The sequence below is a fragment of the Phascolarctos cinereus genome, unplaced genomic scaffold (genome assembly GCF_003287225.1).
Source record: "Phascolarctos cinereus isolate Bilbo 61053 unplaced genomic scaffold, phaCin_HiC Scaffold_5;HRSCAF=322, whole genome shotgun sequence".
Classification (NCBI taxonomy): Eukaryota; Metazoa; Chordata; class Mammalia; order Diprotodontia; family Phascolarctidae; genus Phascolarctos; species Phascolarctos cinereus.
In genome coordinates this window covers 273,691,750-273,708,221 of record NW_027555958.1, presented here as the reverse complement: position 1 = coordinate 273,708,221, position 16,472 = coordinate 273,691,750, and the positions used below count along the sequence as shown (strand labels likewise).

The 16,472-nt window shown below is 37.6% G+C and overlaps 1 protein-coding gene across 4 annotated transcripts in view; it reads left to right on the top strand.

Moving 5' to 3' along the window:
• The window catches only part of CD7 (CD7 molecule), a 73,044-nt gene that overhangs the window by 27,305 nt on the left and 29,267 nt on the right, over positions 1-16,472 (top strand). For 2 of the 4 annotated variants that reach the window (XM_021000865.2, XM_078155876.1), the window contains 2 exons: positions 2,298-2,497; positions 8,163-8,441. In XM_021000865.2, coding sequence (XP_020856524.1) covers positions 2,329-2,497; positions 8,163-8,441 — 448 coding nt within the window. In that variant the 5' untranslated portion in view covers positions 2,298-2,328. Of the gene's footprint in view, positions 1-2,185; positions 2,498-8,162; positions 8,442-16,472 lie in introns of all 4 variants that reach the window. The other 2 variants (XM_021000863.2, XM_021000862.2) reach the window with 1 other exon arrangement.

The window sequence follows — 16,472 nt, the reverse complement described above, 5'->3', positions numbered from 1 at the left end:
TATTTAATGTGATTTTTTAAAATGCTGGTATTTTGGCTCATATTGCTTGTAATCATTTGATGTTATCCCATTATTGTATAAATTTATGTGTGAAAAATTATATATATGATTTTATGGGGGTAATTTTGAAAACATATACCAAATATTAGTTCATATTTAAATAGTTATACATTAAATCATAAATTTAATTTAGTTCATATTTAAATAGCTTTTTTATGCATATGGGATACTTTCCCCACAACAGCTCCGTGAGGTAGGTAATGCAAGTATAATCATTTCCACTTTACAGGTAAAGAAACTGAGGTTTATAAAGGTTTCTTGAGTTTTAGGGAATCATAGATTTAGAGCTAGAAGGGACTGAAGAGGCCATATAGTCCAAGCTCTGCATATTACAGATGAAAAAACTGAGACTTGGAAAGATTAAGTAACTTGGCCGTGGCCACACATGTAGTGTCAGAGAAAAAATTCAAAACCAGGTTTTCCCTGCTTCAAGTGCACCCCTTGGTTTACTATGTCTTGCTACCTCTTGCTTAGAACTAAATGGCAATAAATGTTGAAGGCAAGATTTGAACCCAAGTCTCCTGACTCCAAATCGAGCACACTTTCCACTCCATAGCACGGCTTTTTATATGACTATAAGATATGGCAAAAGATGAGTGGCCCAAGAGAAGCAATAGTAAATTTATGCTTACGATTTACTCATAACAGTAACATGATGTAGTAAAATTGAAGTTTAGAGCCAGAATTCAAATCCTACTTCAAATCAGGTCATTATGTGACCCCCAAGGTCACAAATTACTTAACCTCTCTGGGCCTCAGTTTCCTCCTCTGTAAAAAGAGGACTTTGGATTTGATGATCTCTAAGGTCTCTTGTTAACTCTAGCTCTGTGATTCCATGGTGTTTGGCAAGTCTTCTCCAAACCTAATCTCATTAGCCCAACAAAGGGCTCCCTATTTTCACTGCTCTCCATATTAGCTGCCATTGTTGAAGGCTTCCTCTTTGGGCCTTTGAGTTCTATTGTGTTCAAATATAGAACAGAACACAGAGAAGGACATTAGTGGTCTTCAAATTAACTGATAAAATTCCTTTCTATTCATTTAGACACCATATTTTTTCATTATTCAGAGTCCCTTTTTCAGGTAGGAGAAAGGGGAAGAATAATTATTTATTAAGTACTTATTATATCACAGAGACTCTATTAAGCATTTTATACATGTCCTTGTGAAGGGAGCTAGGCAAAGGCAAGTTGAGAACTCTGATAATAAATAGCTGCTTTAGGACAGAAGCTAAGAGTGAAAAGCACATGGGTCACAGCAGGAGGAGATAGAGAGGGAGCTGGAGTTCTTAGTTCAGGAAATGAAAGACGCTTCATTCCTTGTCTCTGCTCTATCCCCTTTCATCTTTTTTTGTCAGTGTGATAAATAATGGATAAATAATTTTGTAAAAAGACTTTGCATTTTCTCAGAAATACACACACATAAAAACATTTCATGCTTTCAATATGCTTTCTATGAAAATGATAAATTTTTAAAAAATGGTTTAAGCCTCTTGCACTTAATTTTTTTTTAAGGATCCAGAATGCCTAAAGCTAGCTTTTGATCTGGAGAGGTGGTTTTCTTTAATCTATTTCTTTTGTTTATTCCTTCTTTCCTTCCTTCCTTCTTTCCTTCCTTTCCTTTCCTTTTTCCTTCCTTTCTTTTTTGATGATGAGAGGAAGTGGATGGGTATTAGAAAAGAAAAAAATGGAAAAAAATCTGCAAGTGTTTTGGGAGTCCAGAAGAGAAAGGACAGTCTTAAGGTTAGAACCAGAATCATTTATAGAAGTTTTCATTCAGAAGCTTTTAACTAAGATGTTCCTGTTTGTCAATTACTGAGAATCTTTCAAGGCTAATTCACAGTCAGCCTTCTCCGAGAAGCCTTTCCCAGCTGCCCTAACCCCAGACCTCAGTGATCTCTCTGTCCTTTGAACTTTGAGTACATGATATCTATGCCAATCATCCATTTGACACTGAGCTTATGTATTCTTATTGGAAAGCAAGTCCTCAAAGTCAGAGACAGTGAATGCCTCATGCCTCTTGACCCCAGCACTTGGTCCACGGTAGTGTCTCACTAAGTGTTGATGATGATGGTGGGGGTGGTAGTGATGATGATGACATGATTCTGGAATTTGTTCACTTATTGCAGAGTTTGCGAAATTTGAATGCCAGAAAGAAGTATCTGCTTGCAGAAATGACCAGGTTGAGATAATCTGCAAAAGCACCATGGACTTTGATAGTATAGACTTGTTTTTCCGTAGTGACAAGAAAGACGAAGAACTCCTCTTCAGCATGACCACAGTAGGAGAGTCTCACCTTCAGCATGGGATGCGTCTCAGATTTAAGAATCAAGAAGCCACGTTGGTGATTCAGAACATCCAATTTTCCCATTGTGGAGTCTACCGGTGGCATCTTTCAGGCCAAGGGTCCTCAAATAAGTTCACTACACTAACTGTTTCAGGTGAGGAAAAGTCAGGAATGGGTACATTATAAGTTAGGGAACATTATGAGATCTTTCTCTCTTACGTTGGAAGTTCAATTGTTCAACTTGACAAGCATTTATTAAGTACCGACTATGTGTATCTAGTAGGTACAACATGAGGGAGATACAAAGTTTAGGTGTGATGGATCCCTGACCTCCTAGGGCTTACATGTAATTACTAAACATCTCAATACAGATAACTATAGTACTGGTAACTTTTTGAGGGATCTGGACCTGTGATTTCTTTGGTATGGAAACTCCCTCCTCTGATGAGCAACTCATTGATAGCTTGTGATCTCAAAGTTGCCTGAGGAAAATGACAGGTTAAATGACTTGCCCATGGTCGCACAACTAGATTGTATCATAGGCAGGGTTTGAACGCAGATCTTCCCAATTCCAAGGCCAGGTCTCTACCCTCTATATGTCTTTGCCTTTCAAAGATGGAACAGATACAACTGACTATCCTGGTTGGAGGAGTGTCTTCTCAGACATCTTAACTATTTAAAGCAATGGACAGATATTTACCTCAAGGGCAAAAATTTCTTCCTTACCTTGTTGAGTCAGATCATTCAGAAAACTTCAGATGATCAAGATCTAGAACGTGCATTAATTACATAGCTGCATTCTCAAGCAGGCTGATTTTCCTAAAAGTCCTGGGAATGAATTATTGGGAATGAGTGTCATAAGTGGCTGTATAGCCACCCATCTGAGCCCCCTTATTTTGGTGTCATTGTTCTCCTAGCATGTTACAGGCCTGGCCCCTTCAGATAGCAAGGAGAAGTGCCTTGCGGTTTAGCTGTGACTACCTCGTCCTTCCTTGATGACTAGATTTCCTATAACAAAAGCTAGCTAGCAATTTACATAGTACTTTCAGGTTTGCAAAAGTACTTTATAAATATCTCATTTCATTCTCACAACTCTGGGAGAGAGGTGCTATTATTATCCCCATTTAACAGATGAGAAATTTGAGGCAAAAAGAGGTTGGATGACTTGCCCAGGGTTATATAGTTAATAAGTATCTGAAGCTGGATTTTTAAAAAATTTACTTATTTATTTTCAGTTTTCAACATTTACTTCCATAAGATTTTGAAATCTAAATTTTCTTCTCCTCCCTCACTTCCCTCCTCCACAAGATGACATGCAATCTGATATAGGCTACACATATACATTCATATTAAACATATTTTCACATTAGTCATGTTGTAAAGAAGAACCAATGGGAGGAATCACGAGAAAGAAGTAACAAAAAAAGAGAGCGTGCAAATAGTGTGCTTCGATCTGCATTCAAACTCCATAGTTCTTTCTCTGGATGTGGACAGCATTTTCCATCATGAGACTTTTGGAGATGTCAGATCCTTGCATTGCTGAGAAGAGCTAAATCTATCAAAATTAGTCATTGTACAGTGTTGCTGTTACTGAGTACAATGTCCTCCTGCTTCTACTCATTTCGTTCAGCATCAGTTCACGTCAGTCTTTTCAGGTTTTTCTGAAGTCAGCCTGCTCATCATTTCTTATAGCACAATAGTATTCCATTACATTCATATGCCGCAACTTGTTCAGCCATTCCCCAATGGATGGGCATCCCCTCAATTTCCAATTCTTGGTCACCACAAAAAGACCTGCTGTAAATATTTTTGCATATGTGGGTCCTTTTCCCTTGGAGCTGGATTGGAACTCAGATTTTTTAGATATCAGGTCCAGCTCTCTATTTATTATGCTACCTAACTGTTTCTTTAATGGGATAGTGCCGCTAAGAAATCCATTGGCATGTTTGTGGTCAGAGAGTCTTCACAGGTGACTGGTGAAGCCTTTGAGATTGAAAGAGTTTGGACAGTGGTAGGATTTGGATGGAGGAGCTTTTGACACTAGTGTTCTAAAAGCTGAGCCCCTTTAATTAGATGATTCAGGCTGTCAGTCTGTGATTCTGTATCTATTCTGCAGCTGGGTGGTGTAGTGGATAGAACACTAAGCTTGGAATCAAGAAGACATCTTTTCAAATCCTACCTCAGACATTTACTATCTGTATGGCCCTGGGCTAGTCACTTAACCCAATTTTCCTCAGTTTCCTCATCTGTAAAATGAGCTGGCGAAGGAAATAGCAAACTACTTTCCAATATCTTTACCAAGAAAACTCCAAAATGAGGTCATGAAGAATCAGACAGGACTGAAAAATGACTGAACAAACTGAATCTCCCCAAAAGGCCATTTTCTCTTTGACTCATGTATTCTTACCCAGAGTTTACAGTGGGAAATATCTAAATATATTCATGCCTAAGTTTGCATAAATGTGACTACCTGGGCCTCTAGTTCCCACATAAGCACTCAAGATAATGGATATATATTGGGTACAGCCATTATTTTACCCCACAGAAAATGCAAAAGATATAAAGGATTCACGAGGTTTCATAAACAAATACAAGAAACACTTAAAGTGTTATGATAGTCCGTAAGCTCTCCTTAGAAGGGAAGTGAACATAGGTTTGCCATCAAGACCACACACCAACATTATAGTAGACCCCTAGTTCTCCCACAGGGTCCCACAAACTCCCTTTTGGACTCATAGCACCCCTTACTATTTAAGCCCCCTTGAAGGTAAACATACTTTGAAGTATCTAGTCAGGCAATTCCCTTCCCATCATAGGCAGTCCAAATAATTCATTGTAAAGGGTGGGAAACTAGGGGGAAGGGAATAAGGTCCTGACCACTCGCCCTGCCATGCATGGCTTTAATCTCCTTCTTGCCGCTCCTCCAGCTGTGAGGGGCCATGTGGGTGATCCTTTTCCTTATCCAAGAGGCATCCTACTCAAGAACACCTCTTTTCCCTCTAGAAGATACAATTCTAAAACTCTGAAATTGGGGTTACTCTTAAGGCAACACCCAAAGCTGGCACTACCCAAGAAATATCTCTTCTCTGTTAGAAAAACTGATTCTGTGATCACAGACTAGGAAATCACGATGCCTCATCTTCTGCGCAGGAGGTTGGGGTTCACCGACATTAATTCCCTTCTTGAGTCATACGGGCAAGCACACGTCTCCCTCTGCCACGTGCTTCTAGAGGACATGTTCATATTCTGCTATCACCCAGATGTTGCTGCCATCAGAGGAGAATTAGTACTTGCTCAGTGGTTCTGCCAAAAGGCAGCTACTATTGCCTACTGGGTGGGAAAGAGAAGAGAGGTCCCTTCACTCCATCCCCCCCCGACTTTGGAAGAAAGGTATAAGAGCAAACGGGAGAAGGGGTAGAACAGTCCTGTCAGCTCGTTTTGTTGTTGAGGCAATCGGGGTTAAGTGACTTACCCAAGGTCACAAAGCTAGTAAGTGTCTGAGGCTGGATTGGAACTCAGGTCTTCCTGACTCCAGTGGTGGTGCTCTGTCACCTGTGCCACCTAGCTGCGCCTATATCAGCTCATTTTTTCTAAGCCAGAGGACATTCCCCCAAGAACCTCTATCTTCTCAAGAAGACTAGCCAAACAAATTCTCTTGGGAACAACCTAAGTTACAGAAACTCATCAGACAGGAGATACCAGAGAGTCAAAGTGACTTGTGCAATAGTTACATAGGAGGTCCTCTGACCCCAAATAAGCGCTCTTTCTTCTCTGCTATGCTGATCTGGAAGCCTTCATTGACTAACTCCTATTCCCCCTTGAGGGGCCATTCCATGGACATAGTATTTTTTAAATGTTTCCATGCCATTTTGTGTGGTAGTTCGGTCTCTACAATGAAATTGGAAGTTCCCTTAAGAGTAAGGATCACATCTTCTCATTCATAGGTTCACAGAATTTCAAAGCTAGAAGGGACCTTGGAGATCTAATCTAACCTCCTCATTTTACAGATGAAGAAAGCAAGGCTCAGGAAGGCAAAGTCACACGATGAGTTAGTTATAAATTATTAGATAAATTGTGTGACCAAATGAAGTAATAGTTGTAAAGAGCCTAGCACAGTGCTTGGCACACTGTTGTTCTTCAGTAGTGTCTATCTCTTTGTGACCCCACAGACTATAGACTGCCAAAACTGTCCATGGGATTTTCTTTTTTTTAAAATTTTTTAAAATTAATTTATTTTGATTTATCAACAATCACTTCCACATGCTTTTCAGTTTAAAATTTTTCCCCCTTCCTCTGCACCACCCTCCCCAAGATGGCACACAATTTGATATAGGCTATATATATACATTCTTAATAAACATATTTTCAGATTAGTGATGTTGTAAGTAAAAATTAGAACCAATAGGAGGAACCATCAGAAAGAGGAAACAAAACTCAATGGAAGAGAAAAAAAAAGCAAATAGTATGCTTCGATCTGCATTCAACTTCCATAGTTCTTTCTTTGGATGTGGATAGCATTTTCCATCACAGGGCCTCTGGAGATGTCTTAGATCCTTGTATTGCTGGGAAGGGTTAAGTCTCTTAATATTAGTCATCGCACAACGTGGCTGTTATTGTGTACAACGTTGTCTTGGTTCTGCTCATTTCACTCAGCATCAGACCATACAAGTCTTTCCAAGTTTTTCTGAAGTCAGCCTGTTCATCATTTCTTATAACACAATAGTGTTCCATTACATTCATATACTACAACTTGCTCAGCCATTCTCAATTGATGGGCATCCCCTCAATTTCCAATTCTTTGCCACCACAAAAAGAGCTGCTACGAATATTTTTGTACATGTGGGTCCTTTTCCCATTTGTATGATCTCTTTGGGATATAGGGTCAAAGGGTATGCACATTTTCATAGCCCTTTGGGCATAGTTCCAAATTGCTCCCCAGAATGGTTGGATCAGTTCATAACTCCACCAGCAATGCATTAGTGTTCCAATTTTCCATGGGATTTTCTTGACAAAGACACTGGAGTGGTTTGCCATTTCCTTCTCCAGTGGATAAAAGCAAACAGGTTAAGTGAGTTGCCCAGGGTCACATGAGGTTGGATTTGAACTCAAATCTCCTGACTCCAGGGCCAGTGCTCTATCCACTGTGCTACCTTGCTGCCTCTGTGTGTGCCTGGCATACAGCAAGCATTCTGTAAATGTTAGGGGGAGGGGAAGAGAAGTTAGTGAATTCAGAAATCATACAATGATTGCCTTTCCCACCAGATCAAGCTGCTTTTTTTTTTAATACCACAACCTAGTATAGGACTTTGTGTACTTCTTGAAGGCAGATAGGTGACACAGTAGATAGATCATTGGACCTGGGCAAGTCATTTTAACCTCTAAGGCTTTGTTTTCTCATCCATAAAATGGGCATAACAAAGACATCGCAGGAAGTGGCTGTTATCGTGTACAGTGTTCTCTTGGTTCTGCTCATTTCACTCAGCATCAGACCATATAAGTCTTCCAAGTTTTTCTGAAGTCCCAACCTGTTCATCATTTCTTATAGCACAATAGTATTCCACTACATTCATATACCACAATATAGGCAGGATTGTTGTGAAGCTCAAATGAAATAATGTACATAAAGCATTTTGCCACCCTTAAAGCATTATATCATCATCATTGGTGGTGATGTTTTTATTGAGATCACGGGCTAGAGTGGGAGTAGAGTTCTCCAATGCATTGGTGTCTGAATCCTTTGTCCAACATTTCCTGTTCCTTCTGAGGGTGACTCCTCCTCCTGGCATTTATTTGTCTTCATATGATTTTGCTTCTTCCAGAACCCCCTACAATCTCCAAGGAAAATGGCTGTCTGATCTGCAGAGCAACCAATGTAAAGGCAGGGAGAAGAATCATCTGGTCCAATGACCTGCCAAGAAGGCAGACGGAGTTCACATCCACTCAGGATGCCACAGGCCTATTCAATCTCAGCAGCTCTCAACTCTGGAATGACAGTTTCTATAGTAATCCACCATGCTGTAAAGTCATGGATGAGAAGGGCTCCCAAGAACTTTGTGCACAAACTTGCTATACCAGTGCCATCGTGGAAAAGTCCTCAGGTAAAGTCTGGAAGAATGTGTCAGAGGCAGCTAACAACTTTTTGAGTTTTTCTTGCTGTTTAGGCTAACAATTGCAATCCCAGTGGCATTTGGGACAGGACCCAGCAAGAAGCTCAGAAATACTGTGCAGGATGCTGAACTTTGTCACTTTGAGAAAATAATTCATTTTTTAAAGCACTTTAAGGTTTACGGTTTGCTTTTTGCATAATAACCTTCTGAGGCAGGCTGAGTGAATATTATTATCCACACTGCCATTTGCAAGACGATGAAACTGAGAGTGAGGAAGGGAATACAGCTCATTAGTGTAAGGGCCAGAATTTGAACCCAGGTCATCTAACTCTAAATGTAGGATTTTTGCCACACCAACCTCTCTCCAAAATGAGAACTCCCTCAGGTTCTCCTTGGTTGACCAGTCAATAAAATATTACCTAAGTCTAGGAATATTATTCTAAGGCAATGGTATCAGAGATATGGAGTCCAACTATGATACTGTAAAGAATTTGGTTCTCCCACCCTAGACACTAGTGAGATATGGTGCACCTCAGGAAGAATTTACATTGGTTGTTACCACCTCTACCCCTATGAGCTGAGTTACTATAGATACACACAAAACATACCACTCACTGTCCAACAGGATGGATGGTATTGGGTCTTATCTTGGCATATCCAGGATACTACCAACTAGTATCATTTACTTCTCCTTAAACCTGCCCTTTCCAAAGGCCTAAAAAATAAACACTCACATTGAGATTTCTTCATATCCATTTCTGCTAGTTCTCTGGTCTTCCAAGTAGCTTCTCTAAATGATTTCTAACTCTATTCTTTGAATTTTTAAAAAATGCAGTTTACTTTCTTATCAAAGCAGCCCAATCATATTTTGAGGCACAGTGAAGGACTTCGGGACAAGAAGTAAACTTGTTCTGCAATTACTGTACATCCTTTTGTGAATAGCAGGTCAAGGGGCTAGTAAAGCATTGAAGGAGAAGAGGACACTTTGGGTGGACAAGCTTCTCCACCAAGTCCTTAACCTTCTTGGCTCATGGAGCCATAGGGTATTTGAGCTGGAAAAGGACCTTATTATCATCACCTTTATTTTACAAATGAGGAAGCTAAGACCCAGAGAAATGAAATGATTTGCCCAAAATAATATAGCAACTTTTTGGCCTAGTAGGGATGCAAATATAGATCTTTGAATTCCTAGTCCAAGGCTCACAAGTCATTTTTGCTTTTCTTTCATTACAGGTACTCCAACAACAAATCAAAGCAATACATGGTGGCTAATGATCATGCCAATTGCTATTCTGGCTTTGTCTCTAATTGCAATCTACAGATGTCTAAAAAAGAGACGGGTGTTGACTGGTCCTTCATCCATGACTGTCATCTAATCATATTGTTTTCCATCATCTATGATATATCAGACTTTTTTTGTTTTGTTTTGGAGAGGCAATTGGAGTTAAGTGACTTGCCCAGGGTCACACAGCTAGTAAGCGTCAAGCAGCTGGTCTGAGGCCAGATTTGAACTCAGGTCCTCCTGACATCAGGGCCAGTGCTCTATCCACTGCACCACCTAGCTGCCCCATTAGTAGGCTCTTGGCTAGATTGTAAGAATCTAAACCCGCGGATAGATTATAAGAATCTGAGAAGTGGCTAGATTTTAAGAATCTAAGCCCAGACTTTTTAACTAATCATTCTTTTTGTTTGTTTGTTTGTTTGTTTTTCTGTCAAGGCAGTGGGGTTAAGTGATTTGTCTAAGGTCACACAGCTAGTGAGTGTTATGTGTCTGAGGTCAGATTTGAACTCAGGTCCTCCTGAAACCAGGGTCGGTGCTCTATCCACTGGGCCACCTAAGTGTCCCCTTAACTAATCATTCTGTATTATGTTTCCTGTCCTCTGTTCTCTTGTACTTCCCAAAACTATATGAATTCTATTCTGGTGTTTATTTAGATATTTTTGTGTTTTTTTTTCAAAAAATTTTAGTTGCATGTTCACTTTATTGATCTGATGTTTCCTTGTTTTCCTGATGTAATTTGTAATTATATTCATATAGTTCCTGGGTTTGTCTTAGCATGTAGACTCCAAAATATATTATAATCTCTACAATTATTTTCAAAGGAATTTCTGTTTCTGTCTCTTCCTGCTGGGTTTTGTTAGTAATATATGGAAATGCTAACGATTTATGTGGGTTTATTTTATATCCTGTAACTTTGCCAAAGTTGTTTCAACTAGTTTTTTTAGTTGATTCTTTAGGGTTCTCTAAATATACCAGCATATCATCTGCAAAGAGTGAAAGTTTTGTTTCCTCATTGCCTATTCTTATTTCTTCAATTTTTACTGCTATAGCTAGCATTTCTAGTACAATATTGAATGCTAGTGGCAATAATGGACTTCCTTATTTCACCCTTGATCTAAGGCTTCTATTTTATCCTCATTACAAATAATGCTTGTTCTTAGTTTTAGATAGATACTACTTATCATTTTAAGAAAAGCTCCATGTAGATATTTTACATGCTTTCACATGTGTAACCTATATCAAATTGCTTACTGTCTCAAGGAGGGAGCAGGGCTTCCTGGATAGAATTTGGAGCTCAAGACTTAAAAACATGAATGTTACAATTGCTTTTATATGTAATAGGAGAAAAATGAAATGTTATTATTAAAAAATGAAATAAGCATAAAAAGAAAAGCTCATTTATTCCTTGGCTTTATATCTATTATATCTATTGCTACAATAATATAATTTTTGTTGATATAGTCAATTATGCTTATAGTTTTCCTAATACTGAACCAGTCCTTCATTACTGATATAAATCCCATTTGGTCATAGTGTGTGATCTTTGTGATTTATTGCTGTAGGCTCCTTGCTAGTACTTTATTTAATTTTTTTGCATTAATATTCATCAGGGGAACTAGTTTATAGTTTTCTTTCTCTGTTTTTGCTCTCCTTATTTTTGGTATCAAAACTACATTTGTATCACAGAAGGAATTTGGTACAACTCCTTTATTTTTTTCAAATAGCTTATATAGTATTGGAATTAATCATTCTTTATATATTTGGTAGAATTCATTTAGAAATTCATTGAGTTCTAACTTTTCATGCAAATAAAGATAGATCTTAACAATTAGAGAAATATTAATTGCTCATGGGTAGGTCAAGGCAATGATAAAAATGACAATACTATATAAATTAACTTGCTTATTCAAGGCCATACCAACCAAACTACCAAGGAATTATTTTATAGAGCTAGAAAAAAATAATAACAAAATTTATTTGGAATAACAAGAGGTCCAGAATATCAAGGGAAGTAATGAAAAGAAATGCAGGGGAAGGTGGCCTAGTCATTCCATATCTTAAATTGTATTATAAAGCAGTAATCAACCAAACTACTTGGTACTGGCTAAGAAATACAGTGGTGGATAAGTGGAATAGCTTAGGTATGCAAGACACAGTAGTCAATGACTATAGCAATCTACTCTTTGATAAACCCAAAGACTCCAGCTTCTGGGATAAGAACTCACCATTTGACAGAAAGTGCTGGGAAAACTGTAAAAGAGTATGGCAGAAACTAGGCATTGACCAAAATCTCACACCATACACCAAAATAAAGTCAAAATGGGTACACAATTTAGATATATAGGCTGATACTATAAGCAAATTGGGAAAGCAAGGAATAATTTACCTATCAGGTTTATGGAAAACAGAAGAATTCATGACCAAACAAGAGATAGAGAACATTACGAAATGCAAAATGGATAATTTTGATTACATTAAAATGAAAAGTTTCTGCACAAACAAAGCCAGTGCAACTAAGATTAGAAGGAAAGTAGAAAATTGAGAAAGAATTTTTACAACCAGTCTCTCTGATAAGGGCCTCATTTCTAAAATATATAGAGAATTAAGTCAAATTTATGAGAATACAAGTCATTCCCCAATTGCTAAATGGTCAAAGGATGTGAACAGGCAGTTCTCAGATGGAGAAATTAAAGCCATCTATAATCATATGAAAAAATGCTCTAAATCACTATTGATTAGAGAAATGCAAATCAAAACAACTCTGAGGTACCACATCACATCTATCAGATTGGCCAACATGACAAAACAGGAAAATGATAAATGTTGGAGAAGATGTGGGAAAATTGGAACACTAATGCATTGTTGGTGGAGTTGTGAACTGATCCAACCATTCTGGAGAGCAATTTGGAACTATGCCTAAAGGACTATAAAATTGTGCATACCTTTTGACCCAGCAATAGCACTTCTAGGGCTGTATCTCAAAGAGATCATACAAATGGGAAAAGGACCCACATGTACAAAAATATTCATAGCAGCTCTATTTGTGGTGGCAAAGAATTAGAAATTGAGAGAATGCCCATCAATTAGGGAATGGCTGAGCAAGTTGTAGTATGTGAATGTAATGGAATACTGTTGTGCTGTAAGAAATAATGAGCAGGCTGACTTTAGAATATCCTAGAAAGACTTGTATGGTCTGAGTGAAGTGAGCAGAACCAGGAGAACATGATACACAGTAACAGCCACCTTGTGTGATGACTAATGTTGATAGACTTAGTTCTTCTCAGCAATGCAAGGATCTAAGACATCTCCAAAGGTCTCATGATGGAAAATGCTATCCATATCCAAAGAAAAGACTATGGAGTTTGAATGCACATCGCAGCACACTATTTGCTATTTTTTTCTTCTGTTTTGTTTTGTTTTCTCTTTCTTATGGCTCTTCCTGTTGGTTCTGATTCTTCCTTGCAACATCACTAATGTGAAAATATGTTTAATAGGAATGTATATGTAAAATCTATATCAGATTGGATGCCATCTTGGGGAGGGAGGTGGGCAGGGAGGGAGACAAAAACTTAAAACCCAAAAGTTTATGGAAGTGATTGTTGAGAAATCAAAATAAATTAATAAAAAAAATTTTAAAAAAGGAAAGCTCCATGTAAATATTTTACATGATTTCACATGTATAACCTATATCAAATTGCTTACTATCTCAAGGAAGGAGCATGGCTTCCTGGATACAATTTGGAACTCAAGACTTAAAAAAATGAATGTTAAAATTACTTTTATATGTAACAGGAGAAAAATGAAATATTATTATTAAAAATAAAATGAGCATAAAAAGAAAAGCTCATTTATTCCTTGGCTTTATATCTATTATATCTATTGATATAATAATATAATTTTTGTTGATATACTCAATTATGTTTATAGTTTTCCTAATACTGAACCAGTCCATCATTACTGATATAAATCCCATTTGGTCATAGTGTGTGGTCTTTGTAATTTATTGCTGTAGGCTCCTTGCTAATACTTTATTTAAATTTTTTTGCATTAATATTCATCAGGGGAACCAGTCTATAGTTTCCTTTCTCTGTTTTTATTCTACTGTTTTTGGTATCAAAACTACATAGAAGGAATTTGGTACAACTTCTTTATCTATTTTTTTCAAATAGCTTATATAGTATTAGAATTAATCATTCTTTATATATTTGGTAGAATTCACTTAGAAATCCATTGAGTTCTAACTTTTCATGCAAATAAAGACAGATCTAAACAATTAGAGAAATATTAATTGCTCATGGGTAAGCCAATGATAAAAATGACAATACTATATAAATTAACTTGCTTGTTCAGGGCCATACCCACCAAACTACCAAAGAATTATTTTATAAAGCTAGAAAAAAAAATTCATCTAGAAGAACAAAAGGTAAAGAATATCAGGGGAATCAATGAAAAATATATGAAGGAAGGTGCCCTGTGAGTGCCACATTTCAAACAATATTACAAAGCAATAATAAATCAGAACAAGCTAGCACTGGCTAAGAAATAGAGTGATGGATCAGTGGAATACATTTGGTATCTTATACAGAGTAGTAAATGGTCATAATAATCTAGTGTTTGATAAATCCAAAGATCCAAGCTTTGGGGACAAGAACTCACTATTTGACAAAAATTGCTAGCAAAACCAGAAAGCAGTTTGGTGGAAACTAGGTATAGACAATCATGTCACACTATATACCAAGAGAAGGTCAAAATGGGTACAATTTAGCCATAAAGGTAATATCATTAGCAAATTAGGGGAACATGGAAAAACCTTACCTGTGAGATCTAGGAATAAAGGAAGAATTTGTTACCAAACAAGAGATAGAGATGATCATGGGAGGTAAAATGTATAATTGCGATTACATGAAATTAAAAAAACTTTCTCGCATAAAACCAGTGCAGTCAAAAATAGAAGGAATGCAGGAAACTGTGGAGACATTTGTATAGCAAAATTTTTAAGTAAAGCCCTCATTTCTCAAATATGTAGGGAATTCAGCCAAATTTATAAAAATAAAAGCTATTTTCCAATTGATAAACGTTCAAAGGATATGAACAGGCAGTTTTTAGAAGAAGTCAAAGCTATCTAAAGACACATTTAAAAATGCTCCAAATCAGGGGCAGCTAGGTGGCGCAGTGGATAGAGCACCGGCCCTGAAGTCAGGAGGACCTGAGTTCAAATCCGGCCTCAGACCAAACACTTGACACTTACTAGCTGTGGGACCCTGGCAAGTCACTTAACCCCAATTGCCTAAAAGCAAAAAAAAAAAATGCTCCAAATCACTAATAATTAGAGAAATGTAAATTAAAACAACGCTGAGATACCACCACAAACCCATCACATTGGCTAACATGACAGAAAAGGAAAGTGACAAATACTGGAGGGGAAGTGGAAAAATTGGTACACTAATGTGCTGTTGATCAAGTTGTGAAGTGGTCCAACCATTCTGGGGAACAATTTGGAACTACACTCAAAGGATTGTAAAACTGCATACCCTTTGACCCAGCAACATCACTACTAGGTCTGTATCCCAAAGAGATCAAAGAAAAAAGGAAAGGACCTATATGTACAAAAATATTTGTAGTGCTGTTTTTATGATGGTAAAGAATTGGATATTGAGGGGATGCCCATCAATTAGGGAATGGCTGGACAAGCTGTAGTATATGATTGTGATGGAATACTCTTGTGATTTAAGAAATGACAGGAGGACAGTTTCAGAGAAACATGGAAAGACTTATATGAACTAATGCAAAGTCAAGTGAGCAGAACCAGGAGAACACTGTATACAGTAACAGCAATATTGTAACAATGATCAACTGTGAACAACTACTCTGATAAGGACAATGATCCAAGACAATTCCAAAGGAATCATGATGAAAAATGCCATCCATCTTCAGAGAGAAAACTGATGAACTCAGTATAGATTGAAAAATATTTTTTCTTTTTTTAAATTTTATTAATTTTTTTTTGATTTATCAACAATTGCTTCCGTATGCTTTTGAGTTGAAAATTTTTCTCCCCTTTCATTCCCCCCACCCTCCTCAATACGGCACACAATCTGATATAGGCTCTACACCTACATTCCTACTAAAAATATTTTCACATTAGTGAAGTTGTAAGTAAAAATTAAAACCAATAGGAGGAACCAGCAGAAAGATGAAACAAAACTCAACAGAAGGTAAAAATAAGCGAGAGCGATTCGACTTCCATAGTTTTTTCTTTGGATGCCAACAGCATTTTCCATCACGAGGCCTCTGGAGATGTCTTAGATCCTTATAATACTGAGAAGGGCTTAGTTTAACAATATTAGTAATCGTATAACGTGGCTGCTATTGTGTACAGAGTCCTCTTGGTTCTGCTCACTTCACTCAGCATCAGACCATATAAGTCTTCCCAGGTTTTTCTGAAGTCAGCCTGTTCATCACTTCTCATAGCACAAGAGTATTCCATTACATTCATATACCACAACTTGCTCAGCCATTCCCCAACTGATGGGCATCCCCTCAATTTCCAATTCTTTGCCACCACAAAAAGAGCTGCTATGAATATTTTTGTACATGTGGGTCCTTTTCCCATTTGTTTGATTTCTTTGGGATATAGCCCTAGAAGTGCTATTGCTGGATCAAAGGGTATGCACATTTTTGTAGCCCTTTGGGCATAGTTCCAAATTGTTCTCCAAAATGGTTGGATCATTTCACAACTC